Source organism: Cebus imitator, unplaced genomic scaffold, assembly GCF_001604975.1.
Source record: "Cebus imitator isolate Cc_AM_T3 unplaced genomic scaffold, Cebus_imitator-1.0 Scaffold274, whole genome shotgun sequence".
Classification (NCBI taxonomy): Eukaryota; Metazoa; Chordata; class Mammalia; order Primates; family Cebidae; genus Cebus; species Cebus imitator.
This window is the reverse complement of record NW_016107589.1, coordinates 1935704-1957102: the sequence shown is the minus strand read 5'-3', so window position 1 is coordinate 1957102 and position 21399 is coordinate 1935704. Positions and strand designations below refer to the sequence as shown.

Below are 21399 nucleotides of genomic sequence, written 5' to 3'. Positions count from 1 at the left end.
AGACACAGACACACACTCTTCTATGAGTTAAGATTACCAAATAAGTCAGAGCCTTAAACTTCTTTAAAACCAAGCTGCTAAAAATATAAAAGAGGAATTTTATACAAAAAATTTTTTTAAAGGCTGGAGTTAGAAAATCACCATTTTGAAACTCCTCATGTAATAACTGTGTCAGGAAAGGACCATTTAATGTTTGCTAGAAGTTTTGTGTGAAAGTTATTTCAGAACAAAACATTCACAGTCTCAAAGTGTCTCCTTACAGAATCTTGTGTTATTATTATACAAAGAAGAAAAGGTACACTTTCAACAAAATAAATGGCAGTCACTCCTTAACAAAGGGGTCCAAGCTAGTCCCACTGCCAGTGAGACAGGCTGACATGTGCCTCCTGATTTGCAATAAAAGGAAGTACACAGTAGCACCTGTGAGGCACTGGTATTAAAAATCTTGAACCCGAGTCTATGCATTAGGAAATAAGCAAATCCAAAATTGAGGACATTTTATAAGATAACAGCCTGAACTCTAAAAACAAACAAAACAGACCTGGGGTGGGTGGATTATCACACTAATCATTCCTAATTAAAATAGATTAAAAATATGAAACAAATGAAATGAGTGAAAGTTCACTGAACCTTGACTAATAATTATTATACAAAACACATTATTATACAAACATATTGGGAAGAATTTCTGTGATGTTAACGTGAACTATATGCTAAGTGATATTACGGAATGTTCTTATAGGTGTAGCAGTATTTACTAAGGTGGTTATATAAGAGAACATCCCTTTTCTTAGGAATGAGGTGTCACAATGCTGCAAATTACCTCTAGTTGAGGGGAAAGTGTGTATGTATATAGAGAAAGCAACAGTACACAAATGTGGCAAAATGCTAACAACTGTCAAATCCTTTTTTTTTTTTTTTTNGCGCCACCATGCCCAGCTAATTTTTTGTATTTTTAGTAGAGACGGGGTTTCACCATGTTGACCAGGATGGTCTCGATCTCTTGACCTCGTGATCCACCCACCTCGGCCTCCCAAAGTGTTGGGATTACAGGCTTGAGCCACCGCGCCCGGCCTGTCATTTTCTACCTTTAGGCTTCGGTTTCCTCATCTGCAAAATTGGGAGGCCCTGATTCTGACAGTTATAAAATTCCTGGAACCAATGGAAAAGAATGTTATTTAGTAAGATGCCGTGTGAGGAATTATGATAAGGTGGAGAAGGTGGAGTGTGTGCAGGGGTGAAGGACAGTGATGCCGGCTGAGGGCTCAGGAAAGAGGCTCCTATTACAAATCTTAGGGCTATAGGACCCCACTCACACTTTTTGGGGCATCATTCCACCTTAGTCCCGGCCCCGCCTCAGCTTCACCTTTCTTCCGCCTCCGCCCCATCCCTTCCTCTCCCTTTCCCTCCCTTCTTTTTCCCTCTCCTCAGACTGAGAAGCGCCACACTTCGTATGGCCGCCACCGTGCTCTGCTTTCCACAGCTCGAGGGCTGAGCACGCTCTCCTCCCGCCACCTCACTCGCGTGTCGGCCCGCCCTCAGCCCCTTCCGATTGGCTTAGTATGTAAGTGACGTAAGGGCTCCATCCACCCGCTAACTTATCCCTGGTTTGCCCCGCCTCCTCCTGGCTTCTGACGCGAGTGGAAACCGAACCTGCCCCGCCGCCGCCTCACGGGAGGAAGGCGTCCAAACCAGGAAGGCGATGGCGATGGCGATGGCGGCGGCGGTGGCGCGCGCGCACGCACGCACGCACGTACGCCAGCGGCCGGCGGGGCAGCAGGCTCGCGCCCGGGCTCGCCCCGCGCCGCGCCAGAGGCTCGCGCACTCAGCAGGTTGGGCTGCGGCGGCGGCGGCGGCAGCAGCTGTGGAAGCTGAGGCGCTGTGCGTGAGAGGTTCCAGACACGTCTGCGGTTCCGGCTCCGCCACCCTCCTCCGCCTCTCTCACCCAGGTCTCGGAGCTGGGCCCTGAAGGAGGGAACGGCCGTAGCCTTGGGAAGCCAGAGCACACCCCTGGCTCCTGCCGACACCGCCCTCCTTCCCTTCCCAGCCGCGGGCCTCGCTCAGTGCTAGGCGACTCTGCGGGGAGGCGGCGGCGGCGGCTGCCAGTCTGTGGAGAGTCCTGCTGCCCTCCAGCCCTGCTCCTCCGCCGGGCCCTGCAGGGGCCGAGAGAGCTCGGCGCCCGCCTTTCCGCTCGCCTTTTTCGTCAGCGGGTTGGAGCAGCGTCGGTCCCGGAGGTCTCTGGGCTGAGGCGGCGGCAGCTCCTCTGGTTCCACCATGTCGGCGGGCGGAGACTTCGGGAATCCGCTGAGGAAATTCAAGCTGGTGTTCCTGGGGGAGCAAAGCGGTGAGTGCGTGGCTCCCCCACCCCTGGCAGCTGGCCGCAGCGTCCCCGCACCGACCCCGGTGCAGCCCTTCCGTCCGCGGAGGCTCCCTGCTCGCCTCGCGCCGCGCTCGTTGCCACCTCAGCCCTACCCGATGTGCCCGCCGGTGCCACCGGCCTTCTGCCTGGATCCGTCCGTCGAGTTTTTACCCTCTTCCCCGGGCTCTTCGATCCTTGACTCGCCGTCTCTGTTCTCCGCAGCCCGGCCATCTCCGGTCGATCTGCCCTCCCTCTCCAGCCCTCACCCCGCCCAGCCTCTTGTCCATCCCTTTCTTCCTCCGGTCTCCGTCGTCTCCCCTACCCCGGCCTTCTTTCTTGAGCCCCACCCTTATTCTTTGCCCTTTTCCCAGTTCCTCGGCTCTGTGAGGCCCACTCAGGGAAGCTCCACTCCTGAGAGCGGGCCCTCTTCAACCTTGGCCAAGGAGGGTGGGATCTGGGCGTTGTTTTCCCCAGAGGCTTGCCCCTGAGAAGTGCTGATGTGGAAGGTGGGAAGGGGGGTGGTCGTAGAATAAAAATATTACATGGTTTTCACCTGAGTCGGAAATCAGTCTGGAGGAAAACATCTGATTTGGAGGCGACTTGAGCATGGGGTAGTTGGGGGTGAAAGGGGTAGCGTCGGGAAGAGATTTTTGCCCCTTAGGTTAAATTGGGCTGTGGCTTGTCGGAAAACCTCATTTTGTTCTCCTGACTTTCATCACTGACAATTTTTTTGGCATTGTTGATTTTACAATCTCTGCCAGATGCTATGTCATGATCATTTTACTTGGAATTTTTCTCATCTCACCTCCCCTTTTTCTTGTTTCAACATGAAGCAGCGTTTGAGTGTCATGGTGGTACAAATGGGAATTACTGGGGAAATGTTAATTATTCATTTCTTCTTGAGTATTTTCCAATGATAGATATGTTGAGGATTCATGAGAGAGAAGGCTTGGAATAACAAACATTTTTTTTTTCTCGGATTTCCTTTGGAAAATGGAGTAGAGTAGGAATAGACTAATCATCTAGTTATCTGAATTAGATTTACATATGATTTGGGCTAAATGATTCTTTTATGCTTAATATTTCTTACTATCTGATGAGTGAAATTGTTATGTCATTTACCTGGTCAGGTTCTGTTATCACTGTACTTTTGTATTAGATACAAGATTCTAATTTTGTGATGGTTATTTCTACGATTACTTCGTGTAGTAATTCCAGTTTTCTGCTGTAGTATGCAAACTTGACACTCTACAATTCAGAGATGATTACCCTCCATTGTTTTTCTCACACTTTTCATGACCATCTTTAAAATTCAGACATTGAGAGATTAGTTCTGAGTCATCAAACATTGAATTCCTACAAGGTGTTTTAGTCACCTAAAACATTAGGTTCTAGAAAACATGAGGTATTTGTTTCGACTGGAAGGCATATAAGTGATATAAATTCATAGATTTTATTACTACTTTGAACTACTTATACTAATTTGTATGCCATGACAGGTTAATACTCTTGAAAAATTGCCTCCAGTTAGAACCAGGAAATAATTTTTCTTTTTTCATATGTAGATTATCCCCCCCTCCTCCCTTTTGGGAAAAAAATCCAATCTCCCTCCGTTTTGCTTATATATTTTCCTGAAGTAAGTATAAACTTGTGTCTTTAGGTGAGTAACTTGGTATAACCTATGGAGTTGATTGTGGTCCAGCTATTATATGTCACCTTCAGGATAGTTCTCAAAGATAAACTGTAGTTTATTAGTCATTATTGAGAAAAAGGATCCAAAGTGTTTATTGTACATTCTAGGGATATTATTGCCTTCCTTATGTTGTCATGCACAGCTATTTAGTTTACATGAAAAACCCATTAATCTCCCTGTCTAAAAATATTTTAGCATGAATGTAGAGCTTAATTTCCTATCTTCAGGTTTCCTTTGAATTTTTTATTTGTATATGTTCTAATTCTTTTTTTTTTTTTTTTTTTGAAACTGAGTTTCACTCTTTTTGCCCAGACTGGAGTACAGTGATGTGATCTTGGCTCACTGCAACCTCTGCCTCCTTGGTTCAGGCAATTCTCATGCCTCAGCCTCCCAAGTAGCTGGGATTACAGCCGCCTGCCACCACGCCCGGCTAATTTTTGTATTTTTAGTAGAGATGGGATTTCACCATGTTGGCCAGGCTGGTCTTGAACTCCTGACCTCAATGGATCTGCCTGCCTCGGCCTCCCAAAGTGTTGGGATTAGAGGTGTGAGCCACTGCAACAACTGTCAAATCTTAAGTATGGGTATACAGTATTCAGTGCATTATTCTTTAAATGCTCTGTACATTGAATAATTATTAAACTAATAGCCAGGGAAATAAAATTTAACTTGCTTTGCCCTGTGGTGCTCAGAAAACCCTTCCCAGAAACCACTCCTCTTTTCCCTCCCTAAACTCCTCACTCCCCAGTGGCCTGCCACTCCCAGCTGTTGTAATTACTGTCCCTCCTGCAGCTGCTCCCTAGAGGGTGGCTCCCAGGGAAGGGACTGGCTTACACCTGGTAAAGAGCCGACCTTCAGTAAGGATCTGTTCACAGGACGAGTGACTGAGGTTTTCCCGGAGCACAAAATGCTCTAAATTGATATCAGCAATTAGCTTTGCTCATTTTCTCACCTTGTTTATCTTGTCAGTGATTTAGCAAACCCTTTTCCAGTGAGCGAGGAGGTTTCAGTCCAGTTCATGTACAGATTGTCACAGGCTTGGTTTTAGAGGCAAGGCTGAATAAAGGTTCTCCAAACTGTGTAACAAAACCAGTGGAGAGTCTTGCCGTCTTCCAGGCAATGCATCCCAGGTTGACCTGCACCTTGACGAAGAGCACAGCCCTGCTCTGCACGCTCAGGCCAACCCCCCCGCAGGCTCCTGGCCCCTGCTTTAAGCTCCCCAACTGTACACAAGGGGAGCTGCCTGGGCTCACCTTCACTGTTCTCACTTCTGAGCCTTTTCCCTGTTATCTCCTCTACCTGGGATTTTCTGAGGACTGGACACTATTCCGACTTTTAAAATTTCTGTAGGATTTTTTACTCATCTGGGATTTTAGAGAACAGTGCAGATAAGGAAGGACTTGGAGTTCCTGAGCCCGTCATCCTCTCAAGGAGATGGCCGATCCCCTGGGACAGCCTGGTGTCCTTCAGAGAGGGGGGACCATGCACAGCCTCGCCAGGCAAGGCCTGGATGCAGCAGAGAGCCCAGATCCAAGCGGCTCTCAGTGAAGGCACACATTCGAGGGCCAGCTGCGGCCCTCCCCTCTTCCATGCCGGCCTCTAGTGTTTTCACTGGAGGAAAGCTTCTTTGAGGCTCCTGCCTCCATGCCCCGGGACAATTCTCCCATTGCACTCACCACACTGGACAGTGCTTATCTGTTTACATATCTACTTCTTGAAGGAAATAGGTGTCTTTGACTAGATCCTAGCATATCACAAGTACAGATGCTCCTAAGTTACTGTGGGATTACACCTCAATAAACCCATCTTAAGGTGAAAATACCAGAAATCGGATGTGCATTTAATACGTCTAACTTACCAAACATCATAGCTTAGCCTAGCCTACCTTCAATGTACTCAGAACACACATTAGCCTACACTGGGGCAAAATTATCTAACATAAAGCCTACTTAATAATGAAAGGGAGAATGTCTCATGTAATTTATTGAATACTGCACTGAAAGTGAAAAACAGAATGGTTGACGGGGAGCCAAAGCAGAGTTTCTACCGAGTTCGTATCCCCACTGCACCACCCTAAAGTCATAAGGTCTTCAGCTGAGCCATTGTAAGTCAGGGACCATCTGTGTTTAATACAGTTTTTGTTTATTTATGGGATACACCTTATATAACCCTATGTGAGAGCAGGTATTAATATATTTGTTCTGTAGATTAAGAAACTGAAACTAGAGAAAGCAAATGACTGCCTCAGGGACACAAGGCTTGTAAGTGGCAGATTTAATTTTTAATCCAACGCCTTCTCTTCTGCCTAGTCCAGTGCTATGTATAATGACTCACAGACTTCTACAACAATGAGGGGTTTGGCAAAGCCTTTACAAGCAACCTAAGGGGACAGAGAGGAGAGGGAAATTATGCCCAGAGCTAGAGAAAGGGAGAGAGGATGGGAGGTGCCCTGCTGGAGGCTGTGTGGTGCTGACCTGCAGGGAAGGAATAGAGCCGGCCAAATGGAAGCCTTGCTTGTCAACTGTGACTTGTCACTAGTGATCGTGATGTTATTCAATGCCACTGCAACATGTTGCAATTAGCTGAGCCAACTTACAGAAGTGAAGCTGATCAGGTCGTGTGGCTACCTTCTGTGTTCCAGAAGCTGACAGCACCCAGACTTAGCCTCTCCTGGAGGCGGAAGAGCTTGCAGCTATTCCTTGCTAACAGATTAACTATCAAGTTGATCATCAGAGCTCTCCCGAGCAGTCCAGAGTGGCCCAGCCAGGGCCCCGGAAGACAGTTCTGTTCACAGGATCAAGCCTGTGAACTTGACTCCTACCTGATGCAAGCTCCTTCAAAGAGCTGTTCATGCTCATACACCCCAGGGCCACGTACAAGCTGTGCCTCAAAAGTGAACAGGAAGAGTTGCTGAAATTAATTCATCATCTTCCCAGAAACTCTAGAAAGTTAGGGACTATCACTTCCATCTTACAGACGAGAAGCAATAGAGTAAGAGAGGAAGAGACACGAATAAGAATGAAAGGAGAGAGCAAGAGAAAAAAGCTGTCAAGGAGGCATGGCAGAGGGGCGGAGGGAAGAAAAGGGAGAAGAAATACAAGGAAGAGAGCAAAGGAGATGTTTCAAGTATAGAAAAAAGCATAAAACATCCCAGAGAGACTGGGGAGGTGCAAGAGGCAGTGTGGGAGCAGAGGCCTTGTTCACACGTCTCTCGCCATCCTGGATATGTGGGCTCAGGCAGCGCTAGGAGAGAAGAGGATGTTCTGAGGGGCTAGCACCTGCTTAAAATTGTCTCTGCTGCTATAAATGTCCTTGAGATCCCTGTCTCTGCAGCTGTCCTGGTTTCCTTGGAGGGGACCCAGCACACAGTAAGCCTACCCTCCATGCTGCCTGTTCCCCACTGGCTGGGGCAGTTGACTCCACAGTCAGAATTCACCAGAGGTGGGGGCAAGTTGAGGTGGCACCCAATTCTATCTTGACTCATGCCTCTCCAGCTGTGATGGTGGGTAGAAAGCTCTCTGCTCAGGACCTCTCATTGCAAACCTAGTAGGGAATTTGACACACAGGGTGCCACTGCTTACTGGGGTTAAACGCAGTCAACTTTACATCACCTGTCCAAATCCTCATTTCCTTCTCACTAAAGATAAGCCCTACTTCCTGCAGCCATCCAGGGAGAAGAAAGGATAACTAGTGATCTCTAGATCTCCAGTGCCTGGCAGCATTCCTGGCACATGGTAGACAATGAATCGTTGCTACTTCCTCTATCCCCCAAACCCCATATTCATTCCTTTCTTCCTCCAATAGCTTCTCCACAATGCAGTGATCTTTGCAAAATGCAAATGTGTTTGTGACACCCTGCCCCAGCTTACAAACATTCCTCGTATCCTGCTATCCTCAGACAAAAAGTAAAGATTTTTAGCCCAGCAGAAAAGGTCCCCAGAGATCTGTACCCCACATCTCTCTCCACCCACAGCCCTTATGTCTCTCCAAACACATGCTTAGTATGACCCAGCTTGCAGACCATGCTCACTCCCCCACCTTGGTCTCCTCTGCCATGTCCCTCAAGGCTTCCTCTTGGATGCTCTGCTTTGTCTACAGCTCCCCCAGGAACCTGCAGTAGGCATTCCTAGGTACTTCCAGCACCTGCCCACCTCTAACACTCTGATCTCTTGCCCTGTACTTCAATGACAGCTTTCTTGTCTATCTCTCTTATGAGCTCCATGAAGACTAGGTTTTAACTCAGCCCCAGTGCCTAGAAAATAATCTGAAAAAGAGTATGTACTAAATAAATGTTGGACAGCTACACAGGTGCATGGGCAGGAGGATACTGGAACAGCCCCTCCCATCTAACCACCTGCTGAGCAATCGACACAGCTCTGTTGTCATCTCCAATGCACTTGGCCAAATGAGGTCATCTCTCACTATCCAACTCCAGGCTTCGATACTCCTCGGCTCCATGAATAGCACCCAGACGGTCACAGTCTAACAGATGCAAATCTTTGACTGTCTCTCCTACCATCCCTTCTGATTCTCCCCACTTACTGGAATGTCCTACCAAATATTCCAAACTAACATTTTCCTCTCAAGCCATGATCAAAACTCAAGTCCTCCCTTTTGAGGCCAATCACCATCTGGTGCTGATCCTGCTTCTTCAACCACACTGCCCTGACTCTTCAACATGCAGCGATCCTTCAACAGCTGTCCTCTCCCTCCCCCCGGTCCCTGCTTCACTCTGACGTTGTCCTCATCTGAATACCTCCTTCTTTTCCCATCCCAAACCTTCCCCACACACGCATGTCCTCCTCCAGACACTTCCCTGACCACTCCTCCTCCTGTAGGCTCACGCCCTCGGCTCCAGCCCACCCCACTCAACCACACACAGCCCCATGCCTGCTCCTCTGGTTTCCTCTTGCCCTCTAATATTTTCTTCCCAATTATAATCTAGCTGCTAGACCTCAGGATGTGTCATCTGTCTATGTGTTCTTCATAGTACAAATACGAACACTAAGTATATTTCTGTCCTTCACAGTGCTGGTAGAAATGGCTTCTAAGTCTTCATAATATATATAAAATGTAATATAACTAACCATGAACCTGGCATTGTGCTAAAAATTTTACATATATTTTCTCCTTTGATTTTCACCCTGGCCCCTATATGATAAAAATAACCAACTTACACACGAAGAACATGTGTAAAAATGATAATAACATCCAACTTACACATCTGAGGCTCACAGATGTGGTTTGACCAGTGAAAGCCGGCTGTAAGTTGCGAAGCCTGAATCCAAATGCAGGCTATCTGACTCTAAAGTCTGTGCTCTTAATTAAATCTTAAGTCTCAAGTCAAAATGTTTTCTGAAGTTTACTCAGGTCAATGTTTTCACAGTGTTTGGGGCTGTGCTGACAATGGTCTTTCCTGTCAGCTGATGGTGCCAGCAGGAACCATTATTTTCCAAACAAACAAAGCCCAGTCACACAAATGGTAGGGAATTCTCTGAGAACTGTACCAAGGTGGTGCACACTCAGAGTTACAGTGTCCCTCCCAGATGTCTCTACAGGACCCCTGCCATGATCTCACTGAAACAAGGGCTTCACCAGGGTGGAGAAATTGGTCTTTTCATTCCCAGATGCACCCCAGGCACCCAGAACCCAGCCAGCACACAGTAGGTGTCCTTTAATTATTTCTCGAATAAACGAATGAATGAATGGGATAGAAAGCAAGCCCCACAAAGCCCTTCCAGACCTCTGACCAAAGAAGGAACAAATTTCTTGATGACATGAGAGAAGAAAACTACACCTAGTGTAAGTAGCTAAATCAGAGAGAGCACTTCACAGCCACCGGAAGGCACAGGTGAGATGACCACGTCACTCATGAAAAGGAAGGTCAAAGCAAACAGAGGTCTACATCAGATCTATAACTGCTACAAAGCAGCCCAGTAATGGCCTCTTTTGTAACTTCAAACCTATTTTACTGGTTCTGAACTCCCAAGGATGCAGGCTTCATAAGTACTTTATCATTCAGAGCTCAGACAACGGTGAGGCCAGCTACTCTGTTCTGATCACACAGCAGGGAGGGCTGCGTCTCCTGTCCACAGGCATCTCTGCAGATCAGCCTTCTGAGGGGCGTTCCTGGCCTGGGGTCTGTCCTCTTCATGCTGTCTGCATTTCTTTGTCGTAACTAACACACTGTAGAGGGCAGGCTCCTAAGCCTTAGTTTCTGAAGCAGTGACCTCTCTTAGAGTCTCTGCATAAAAACACCTCTCCTCGCTTACCTACAGAGACTTCACAGATAAGGGAGAAGAAATGCAGTTGGAGACACAGTAACGGCAGGTTTTTAAAGTGACAGAGAGGCAATACTCCATCCCTAGTTGCCCCCAGAGCACTCTGAAAATGGAAAAACAGATACTAGCTAAGCACATCCACCAATTCCTGTCCAAAGCTGACACTTCCCAAGGTAAACAAAAGCCATTAAAATCTCACCTTGGGCGGACATCAGATACCCATCACCAGCCATTTGGCCTGCTTTACTTCTGCACTTCAGCCCAATTTCTTCCTCTCTCCCCTCGCTCTTGCTCTAGAAAATAAACCCCAAATATCTTTCTGAATAAAGCCTGCATATGTCCACAAGAGCCAACAGAAACGAAACCACACATAAAGGTGACCAAAAACACCAAAGCAGACTTCCGACCAAATGCAACAAGATTAAAGTGATATTTTTTAAATGAAACAGTAACTTAAACTGCTTGATTTTACCGCTTAGAGATGAAAGACGCTGTAGTGCTGAACGAAAAAGCCATATAACTCAAAGAGGATTTTCTTTGCTTGGCATCACCTCTGTGAAAAATACGTTTAAGTAATAAAATGCCCTTGCAAGAGTTGATTCTCTGATGATGGAGGTAAGGTGTGAAAATGGTTGAGGGCTGGACAGAGACTGTCATTTTTCCTTTCTTTTGATTACACAGTTTTTCTGGAACATGTCTGATCTCATTTCTCCCAGAGCCTGATAAAAGGAGAGCTGAATAGGTCAGGTGCCCCACCAGTCATCAGCCCTGATGACTGCGAGGCAAGTTGTGTGCTGATGACTCTCACCACTTGCTCCATGGGCAGTAATGGCCAACTCACGTGGTTCATGCAGAACCCACTCTCCTTTTGTATTCACTTTTGAGGCCAGAACTACAGCCCCAGTGATCCTGAGATGGCCGTGATTTGAGCAGGCAAACTCACAAGGCTGGTTGGGATGCAGACATCTGATATGGGAAGGCAAATAGCTGGGTAACTTCTTAGTGTACACAGAAAGAAGCAGATCCAGAGCCAGGAGGCCAGCCCATGGGGACAAAGGGAGGAGAGACATGCCAGCTACTTGCAACAAGCTCCTGGGATAAGATGCCATGAGCCTAACCAGGTGGGTAGGGATGCTTATGGAGAAAGATCCATGGAGAAGCAACTGGCATGGGTGCAGACAGGAGGGGTGAGAATAAAAACCCTGTGAAACCGGGGCAGGCAGTCAGAGACAAGACACCCATGGAAGTCCTTGTGAAGATTTCCGGGAATGGTGACACTGGATGAGAATGCATGACAAGCATCCAGGTTTTTAGGAAATGAGATGCAAGAGAAGCAGCTGGCACAGCTTTTGAGGGTCAATCAGCCTTGATTTCCATCTTGGCTGCATGCTTGGGCATGGAACAGAGCCAGGAAGGCCCCAGAGTCTGAGCTGGGCCTCAGTCTACAGAGGCCTAAGCAAAGTGGGGCAGCTTCAAAGACCCAAGAGCTCATTACATATTCAGTCCTCAGCTCCAAGCTTTGCACTAGCCTTCTCTTCCCCTGATTTCAAAGTTAGGAAGTTCAAACTAGTCTCCTCCCACCCCTACCAAGTTTCCACTTGCATATTTTGATGTCAGTCCGAATCCTGTGTTAATCAGGCCAAAATTCATTAATGAAGGCCAACTGTGATCTCCAGGAAGCTAGCTGCTCTCCATCTAACATAATCTGTCTTTCATACAGCTGAGTGGTTTCTCAAACATTCTAATACCAAGCTCTGGGGGGTGGAGGGGACTTTGTGAACAAAATAGAACAGCTCCTGTCTCTTGATGCCCGTTGCAATATGTGCGCTCCCGTTTCAGGGAATTCTGCACTGCAAAGTAATAACGAGCACTCACATTGTGGCGCCCTCACCATGTCATTGCCACAGATAATTAAGCTCATCAATTATCTCCTTTCCTTCACTGCCTTAAGACGATGTCACTGTGAGCTCACAGGGAAGCCAATACATCAGCTACTCAAATCCTCAGAACCACATTGCTGACTTCCCAGAGCAGCAGAGTAGTGAAAACAGAGGCTCTAAACAAACTAACCTGGGTTCGAATCCTCCCTGGCTCCAGCCTTACATGCTCTGAGAAACTTAAAAAACCCTCCTGTGCCTTAGCTTTCTGATCTGTGAAATGGGGGAAACCATGGTGCCTCCCTCAATGGGCAGTGACACTGCATTTATTCAGCTGATATTTGTTGAGCACCTATTATGGGCCAGGCAGTGCTCTGGTTGCTAGGGATACAATGGTGAATAAAACAGGCAAGGCTGTTGTCAGCTTGGTGCTTACATTCTAGAGAATAAAGAGAGGTATTAGAAAAAAAAGTTAATGTGTATGAAGTATTTGGCACAATGCCAGACACAGAGTACTTTCTCTGTGACAGCTGGAGACCACAGGTTACATTTGGAACACACGTCTCCCCACTACCCAGCCTATGGAGGGAATGGGCATTCTTAAAGCCTTGACCTTGGGGAATTTTGCCAGGCTTCTATCCCTCCAGTGTGGCAGGAGTCAGCTACAATGCAGTAAGAATCCTACTGGGCTCTGGAGCAAGGCAATATCATCAGAGGAAGGAATTTGGAGACAGACAAACCTGGTCTCAAATCCCAGCTCTTGCTTGCCTGTAAGTGACCTTGAGTCTGTCACTTACGGCTTTGAGGCTTAGTTTTTATATCTGTAAAATGGGAATAATAATAGCACCTGCCTCTTTGTGTTACAAGGATTAGCCAGGATCATCATGAGAGTTGGGCTCAGTGCCTGGCACAGGGTAAGTGCTCATCCCCCTCTGCCAGCCCCACCTCCCCCCCATGGAGACTCAGGAAGCTACAGCTATTATGGTGCCTCCATCCCACTTCTGAAACTGTGCCCAGAGTACCTAAGTCACTTCACTTGTTGCCCACAGCGATGCAGTAAATTCCATCCCCTCAAGCTGGCCCTGCCTCCTTCTGCTTGCTAAGGGTAGCCCTGAGCAGCAGGACACACTCAGAGTGGCAGAGTGGTGTGGGGATCGCAAGTCCAGGGCAGTGCACCGCCCATAACTTCCTGCTCAACCTGGGGCCATGCCATGGATAATGCCTTTCTTCTCCCCTGCCAGACTAAGCTCCAGGAGGGCAGGGACTTGAGCACCAGTACCAGCCAGGGGCATTTCTAGGGCACAGGAAACACATAAGGGATGGAAATGAGGCCAAGTAGGATCAGTGTGGCTGGGGCATTGGGAAACCACTATGAGAGAGGGATGCCTCTGATAGTCTTTGATGCCCTCACCAAAAGTCCTAAGACACATTTGTGAAAAATGAATGCTCTGCTAAAGATTTCGTAGTGCCACAGAGGTGAAGGTTATACCACAGTGCCTTACCAAACCTTAAAAAGAAAAGAAAAGAAAAGAAAAGAAAAGAAACTATTAGCTCCTTTTATCACCACTGAAAATCCTCTCAGCTGCCACTGACCCAGGCCTGCCTTCACCTTTCCATGCCAACCCCACTACACCACTCCATATGCTTCTCCTCAGAGTCTTTACACCCCTATCCCTCTAAGGAAGCAAAGTACTCGCTTTGGGATACATTGGCATCAGAAGACAAGAGACTTATACAAAGAAAAAAAAAAAAAAAGCACCATCACACACACACTGTTTGCATTTATAACCAGAACAAAGCAATAAAATGTGTTAAAATTGAAAATAAAAATGTCCCATGTATGTAGAAGATAACTAAATATGTGATTCTAAAGGAAAGAACCTTCAGCCCTGAGAGTAACAGCCACATGAGGAGGTGGCAAGGCACCTCAGGGTTGGAGGGTTCCCTAAGTGACAGCACCAGGGTTGTCCGGAGATGTCCCACCCAACAACACTCACAGAGCCAGCGGCAAGGACAGCACAGCATGAAGCAGGCCTGAGGGTAGCTGTCAGAAAGGACCTCTGCGTTACTAGAAAGGAAAAACCATGATTTAAATTTAGGGCCATCACCAACCACAGCTCTGAGGCATTTGCGAGGCAAGAGCAGAAAGTGACATTTCCCCAGGCAGCAGCTCAGCCCCAGTGAGATGATCCCACTCACCATCTGCGCACAGAGCTGCTGGCCATGCCTCTTCCAGAAGGAAGCAGGGACTGACAGGGAGGCCTGTGGGGAGACGCCTTTAGAGAAAGAGACCAGTGTCCTGGAAAACACAGAACGGTTTGGGTCTCCACATTGGGGAGGAAGAACATTCACCTTTTGCAAGGGAATGAAGGAAGATCAAGCCAGATCTACACCCATGAAAAACGAAAAGCCAGCTCCAATCCCAGTCAGTCATTCCTGAACGCCTAACGGTGATAATGATGACAGAAACTGAGTAATAAGTGCTAAAGTTGAGCTTTGCATCCATTAGCTCATCTGATCCTCTTAATAAACCTGTAAGGTAAGCATGCTTGGTTCTTAAACTACTTGCCAGTCTGATGGGTAGAAAACGATTTCTCACCATTGTTTCTGTTTACCTCCTCACCCAAGGCAAAAGCCATTCCTCCCTGCCTCTACAGTGTTATTCCAGGCTGGGGTCATAGGCTCTTCAGCGACAGACTGACAGACCTTCAATGTTTTTTGCAACATCATACTTGAGTCCTGGTTCTCCCATCTATTAGATGTGATAGTACCTATTGCAAATGCTATTTTAAGGCAAATGAAATAAAACATGCTCAGAGTATTCAGCACAGGAACTCCCCATCTGACCCATCTCCCCTTTTCTCACTGGGTTAATTTGATGCTTGAAGGCAGAGCACACCTGACCCTCCAGACCTTTTGCCTGAGCTCCCAGGCACCTTCCTTTTGCCTCTCCCTCCATCTCTCACTGCATCCCACACTCCTTAGTCACAAAGTTTCACTTAGGGACAAAGTAAGCCACCCCCAAGGTTACAAGATGTCAAAGGCTTACCTTCCACCTTCTAGCCCTCACCTAGGTGGGGCTAGTAACTGGGCAAGGACAGTAGTAGCATCTCTGCTGGGAAGACACCGCACCCAGGCCACAAAGGCAGCCCACGGAGGAGCAGCACTCAGCAGCCCTCAAGGAGGAGGTCATGAAAGAAAGGCTCAAACATAAGGGCCTAGGCTCTTTGTTTATTCTGGAGGTAGGCAAAACCGTCCTCTAGAAGGCAGAGCAGAGTCTACAGAACCTAAATTGAATAAAGGCCTTCTCGGGAGGTGGCTTGCTGGGGCTCTGTACGCCCAGGTGGAATGAGCAGACAAGGCATTCACTCCTGTCACCATTCCTGCATCCATTGAGTAGGTCATGCAGGCAGTACCTCCGCAGCCCCTGGAACATGCCTGATGCCACTAGTCACTGAAGGTACCAACCGAGCAAGATGATGGCAGACTCAATTCCTGCTCCCAGAAAGTTTAAATTTTAATGGGCATGTTTCAAGTGACTAATGACGAAAAGAAACACTTAGCTTTCTACTACACCTTATTCTTAGTAAAGTCCTCTCCCTTCTAAGTTTTTTCTTTTTCTGTGCATCAAGCTTTTAAGGGACTTAGGAAGCCAGCTGCATTTGATGGATGGAGAAACTGAGACTCACAGAAGTCACAGGATTTGCCCAAGGTCACTGGGATGATACGAAGTACAGCTGAGACTTGAATATAATGTTTGCTGAGTTCCAATCAACTGCTCTTGTTATGTAACAAGCTGTCATTTCCCCAGCAACTAGAGAAATCCTTGTAGATATTTGCTGGGATGAATTGATACAATAAAAAGCCACCAGAGAAGCTTCCTACAGGGAATGGTGAAGGGAGCTGGGCACAGTCTTTTTTCTTTCCTTTCCAACTGATTAACTGCAGCAGGGAGGGAGGTGTTACTAGGTGGGTTCCTTTCCTCCCTCCAGGTGAAGTCCACATGTGCAGCTGCATCTGGAAGGGCTGACTGCTGCAGGAATAGGTCTGGGCATGAGCTCAGGTGCATGAACTCAAACAAGTCAGTATCTCTCTCTGCTTCAACATCTTCCTCTAAAAAGAGAACCAGTACCACTGACATCTTTGGGCTATGTACTAAGTGAGATCATAGAAGTAAAGCTCTCAGCACTGGGTGGCACTCAGAATACAGTAGCCACTTTATCATTATTATTGTCATCGGTAATACTGTTATTCAGGTCATCGAGTTCACTAAAAGAGCTACCTCCCCGAGGCCTCTCAGCCTCAAAAATCCTGCAACTTGGGACCTCTGCAGGGCAGGGAGGACCAGAGACGGCCTGCAGCATCTCTTCCAGCGAATACTGCAGGGTGTGTCCCAGGGCAGGGCCCTGGGGAGCACTAGGACCTCGGTGTGCAGGAGACACTGAGGTAAGGAGCCCAGCCTGTGCTGGATCTTTCAAGGGTATTAGGGAAGGTTTTCCAAACCCTGTAAGAGGGAGAACACTGAGAAGGCCCAGAAAGGAGGTCAGGAAGCAGGGAGGAAAAAAGAGAAAAAAAGTGTGTAAACCAAGGGAAACACAAGGGTGGCTCTATCTAGGAACTTCTCACCCAGGATTTCTGCAAAAAAGGACTGCCGACACTACATGCTTTCTGTAAGCCTGCTGGTGCCCAGAAGCATCTGCCACTCTCTCGTGTAAAGCACTTAGGTGGAAGTAGGAAGACTTGGGTTCCAGTCTGTGCTTAGACAATAACCCAGCTTCTCAGGTCTAGTTTCCATGCACGTGAAGATTGCTGGGGGTCAGGGAGTAGGGACCACAGGAGGCTGGACTGGATGGGTTCTAGGCTTCCCTCCATGCCTTCATTAGCCACCAGAACTTCCTGCCTCAAGACTAATCTGCCAGGCGCGGTGGCTCACGCCTGTAATCCCAGCACTTTGGGAGGCCAAGGCAGGCAGATCATGAGGTCAGGAGTTTGAGACCAGCCTGGCAAACATGGTGAAACCCCATCTCTACTAAAAATTAGCTGGGCATGATGGCAGGTGCCTGTAATCCCAGCTATTCGAAGGCTGAGGCAGGAGAATTGCTTGAACCTGGGAGGCAGAGGTTGCAGTGAACCGAGACCGTGCCATTGCACTCCAGCCTGGGTGACAGTGTAAGACTTCATCTCAAAAAAAAAAAAAAAAAAAAAAGACTAATCTGGGTCCCTCTCCAGGGAGAGGTTACAGTTTCTATTCCTACAAAGCCTCTCCCAAAATGTGACTGAAGTCTCAGAGCAGCGTCATGAACTTGAAGGCATATCCTTCTCCTGCATATTTTTCAGGTAAACCTTAACTTCTTAACCGCACTGGTTTTATCAATGTGAGCTGGTTGTATGCTTTCCTTTGCTCAGCAATCTCTCACATACTTGAAAGATGAACGATGTCTATCTCCCATATGGGCTTGTTTCTGCTTTTGGATACAAATCACCTGATCGGCTTGCTCCCAGGCATTTGTAAAGAAAGATAAAAAGAACACTCTCAGGATGCCAAATCTATGACCCTTTGAGAGAAAGTTTGCTAATCCTCCTGCCCCTTGTCTCACCCACCATCACCCCCAGTCCTCCGGACATCATTAGCTTTTCATGCCAATCATCTTTGTTTCGCTAAAGCAGGTATTTTGAGAAATACACAAAAAAAGGTAGCACGGTCCGAGTCCCTGCCCTTAAAGAGACTTCAAATAGATCAACAAATGGATCAATTAGCATATCATACCACACTGCTCACAATTCACTGGAGAACCATGGCATGGGATGTTAATTACCATGGGGGTTGAAAGATAGAAAGCCATCATGGGGAGAAATCTTCCAGGTGGCTTTGCAACTTGGTGCAAGGTTCTGAAACATTTGGAAAGAATGAGGTATGGGGGAGATCAGGAGCAAAGAGATTAAGAAAGAGGTTTAGAATTGAATTTGGATCCTGGTCTTATGAGAAGGAAGAAACTTCTACTGTGGGTTCTCAAGCAAAGAAGCACAGTCGACATGCCAAGAGAGGCCAGGAAAACACTGAGACTGTGGCAAGGGGGCTGAGCGGGAGAATGGAGGAAGGACTAGAACAGAGAGCCAGCACAGAAATGCAGGTACAAGGGGAGGAGGAGGGGCTTGTGCCTGGTGGGGCCTACACAGTGCCGCTCTCCTGGCTTCCCATCCCTTTTTGTCCCTGCTCATGAGTGTCAAAGTCTTTGATACTGTCTCTGAATTAAACTGAAACAAAACAAAACAAAACAACAAGAAAACTTCAAAAGACACCGTGTTTCCACAGCATTTTCTAATTTTCTGGTTATTCCTTCTAGGGAAGGCGCTGCCAGACTCAGAATTGTGGTGACAGCTCCTATCTCATATTAAATATAGTAGCTGTCATGGCCAACATACCAACTTGCAGGATGTGGCAACCCTCCTCCCCCTCCCACACCTACCACAACATGATGGCAGAGGGTCTGGAGCCAGTGACCTGAGGGCAGTGGGACAGCAGCAAGCTCTTCTCTGTACCTAGGACCTGGGGAACTGTGCTGCTGCCCCTCAGCATCTCCTCGGTGACCCTGTCCAGCCACACCTGCCAGTGCCTGGAGTCACCAAGAGACTGATGTTCGGAAGCCACATAAAGCAGATGAAGCTTTAAAAAGCTTTCACATCTCTACTAAAATCATAGTCCCCTCAACTCCAAAGTCCCATCAGATGCCTCATCTCATACTGAAACAGAAACACCAAATCTACACTGATTTTGAGTAACAAAATTAGAAATGTGTTCTCAATTGAGAATACATTTTTAGAAATTCCCATTTCTGAACACATTTTGTGAAGCCATGGGTTAGAGGCCTTTATAACTATCAAAGATAGCTGCGCAGTTTGAACTGGAATAAAGAAAAAGGGGCCTTTCTGAAATATACCGGGAGGTGAGCCAGGAAGGCCACAGAGGCCACTGGCAGGCTACAGCGTTTCCCTCCCCATATAACCAGGCTGGGTGTAAGCACTAAGATCTAACACCAGTTACTTGGCATTCTTGCTCCTTGATTTCGTTGGGACTACATGGAGACATGGAATCAACTTGGAGATGGCCCATCATTTAGAACAACAGAGATGAAAGCAATACTTTCTCTAACAAAAAGCAAATCCCACGCAAGACAAGCTGTTAGTTTAAGGTTCTATTTCAATGGAAAAGGGTTGAGCCGGCCTCAAGAACAAACAAGTGCTTTTTTTTGCAAAACAGCAACTTGAAGTTCACCCTTTTGTCGACAAAACTGCTACGTAATTTCTAAACTTCTCACAAAGAAGCAATTAGCCAACAGACACATCTGTGACTATCAGAACACCTCTCTTTTCTTGGTCTGTAAGAGGGAATTTTACCTTGGGCTCTGCCTCTGGCCATATCCAGGCCTTCTTCCCTCTGCAGATCACAGCCATCTGGCACACAGGCAGAGACTGCTCTGGGAACACCCTACCTTCCACTGGAGGGGTGCTCACTGTCCAGCCAGAGTAAGGTAAGAGATAGCTAGGACTGTCAGCTCCTCGAGGACAGGGCCTGTGTCCAACCATCTCCACATCCCTCACCTCACAGCCAGACATGGGGACATAAACTCGGCACAAACCTTTGCTGGCTGAAGTTAATGATAGAGCAATATCCAGTCAAGTTTGATTGTGATGTAAAGTTTTATCACAAAAGTATGAAATACCTCTCAAACATCCCACAGTCCCCAAGCTTTGAGAGGAAAAATGGTCATGGAACAAACAGAATGGGCAGATTCTGTAAAAGGAAAATCTCTTTGTTCCCTTGGGCTTTGAAGCAAGGGGCTTTGACAAGATGCAACTTGCTTCTCCTGAGACTCTGAGGCACCTGCAGCCATGAAGTGTTTCCTCTTTCTTTCAATATTATCTGGCTCAGTTTCAAATTCCAGTCTAAAGTCCTCTCCTCCCCACCCCATCTCTTTACATATTAATCCAGCCATGGAACTGAGCCATAACCCAGGAAAAAAAGTAGCACAAAGAGAAATGAAAATGGGGCCACAGGATCTTCTGTGTTCAGTAGCCAAGAGGCAAAGGGGGAGCTGAGGAGGATGAAGAGATGAGAACAGGAGAGTTGGCTAAAGGGGGTGCAAAGACGGTGTTGCAAATCAGTCAGCTTCTGCACAAGCATGGGGACTCTGCTTTCAATATGGGCAGTCAGTAGGTCATTTCTCCTATTCTCCCATGGACTATCTCTTCCCTGCTCCATCATACCCTTCCACCAACATTTACTGAGCACCTACTAGCTACTAGGCACAGTAGTAGGTGCTGTGAATATAAAGTAAAGGCACTGGCAAAACACAGCCGAGCCAGGATGAGAAGGCAACCCCAAGGGTGATGCTAGCCAAATAAAACCTTCACTGTAGACGAAGCTGAGACGCTGTCCTTCACGATCACATCAATGCCAGGCAGCACTCCCTGGGATGTATTTGGAGAAGGCCTGTGTTCATGTCTAGTGAGAGTGGTGCCCACTGGCAGCCTTTACATTTATGCCTTGGTTTCTAGGTAAGGACAAATTAAAGCAACAGTTCCCTGGACAGCCACATTTAATTTAATTGCCACTCCCCTTGGCTCTCAGGCTCTCAGGCCCTCAGAGCCTCCTACTGCTTCAGCAGTTCAAATTTCCTCACTGTCAATCTGTCTGAGACCACAGATTGGCCCTCCCCTTCAAATGGAGAGCGCCTCCAGGCAGGGGAGCTTGAATTATTCATCTCAGACATTCCCAGAGCAGGGCACGAAGCCTGGAACCAAGGTACACAGAGGACACTGGATGGTGAACTGAAGTTTATTAGCCCCTCTTTCGAGAACTGAAAACTCTTTGCATATGGGAGCTCATTTGTTCCTACAGATTCTTTATAATATTTACTCACGAAGCAATTTCATCCACCAAGACTAGAAAGAATCCCCAAAGTGCTCAATCATGTCAGTTCCTTATAAACACAATAAACTCACATTCCATTATTTTCCTGTCAAGTCCCTCAGTGGGCCAGAGGCCTTCCTGATCTGGCCCCTGCTCACCTCTCCAGCCCTATCTCCCCCCATATTCCCTGCCACTCCACCCACCTTCCAATACCCAAGTGTGTCCATTAAGTCATTTTTCTGTGCCACGCGTTGTACAAGATTCTGAGGATAAAATGG

General features: G+C 47.3%; 2 protein-coding genes and 1 long non-coding RNA gene across 4 annotated transcripts in view; 2 read left to right on the top strand and 1 right to left on the bottom strand.

The window, feature by feature from the left end:
- SPOCK1 (SPARC (osteonectin), cwcv and kazal like domains proteoglycan 1) overlaps positions 1-21399 on the bottom strand; it is a 525291-nt gene that overhangs the window by 91437 nt on the left and 412455 nt on the right. The gene's annotated exons all lie outside the window — the stretch shown is intronic.
- On the top strand, positions 1711-2347 carry LOC108284283. The gene has a single exon (XR_001817154.2). It is a non-coding gene; the product is annotated as an uncharacterized LOC108284283 (long non-coding RNA).
- LOC108284282 (vegetative cell wall protein gp1-like) lies at positions 2252-2869 on the top strand. The gene has a single exon (XM_017500972.2). It carries the CDS (start codon positions 2275-2277, stop codon positions 2845-2847), a length of 573 nt encoding a protein of 190 aa, XP_017356461.1. The 5' UTR covers positions 2252-2274; the 3' UTR covers positions 2848-2869.

Bases quoted from the DNA above. Each gene is read 5' to 3' on its own strand.
- LOC108284282 (XM_017500972.2), top strand. From the start codon at position 2,275: ATGTCGGCGGGCGGAGACTTCGGGAATCCGCTGAGGAAATTCAAGCTG.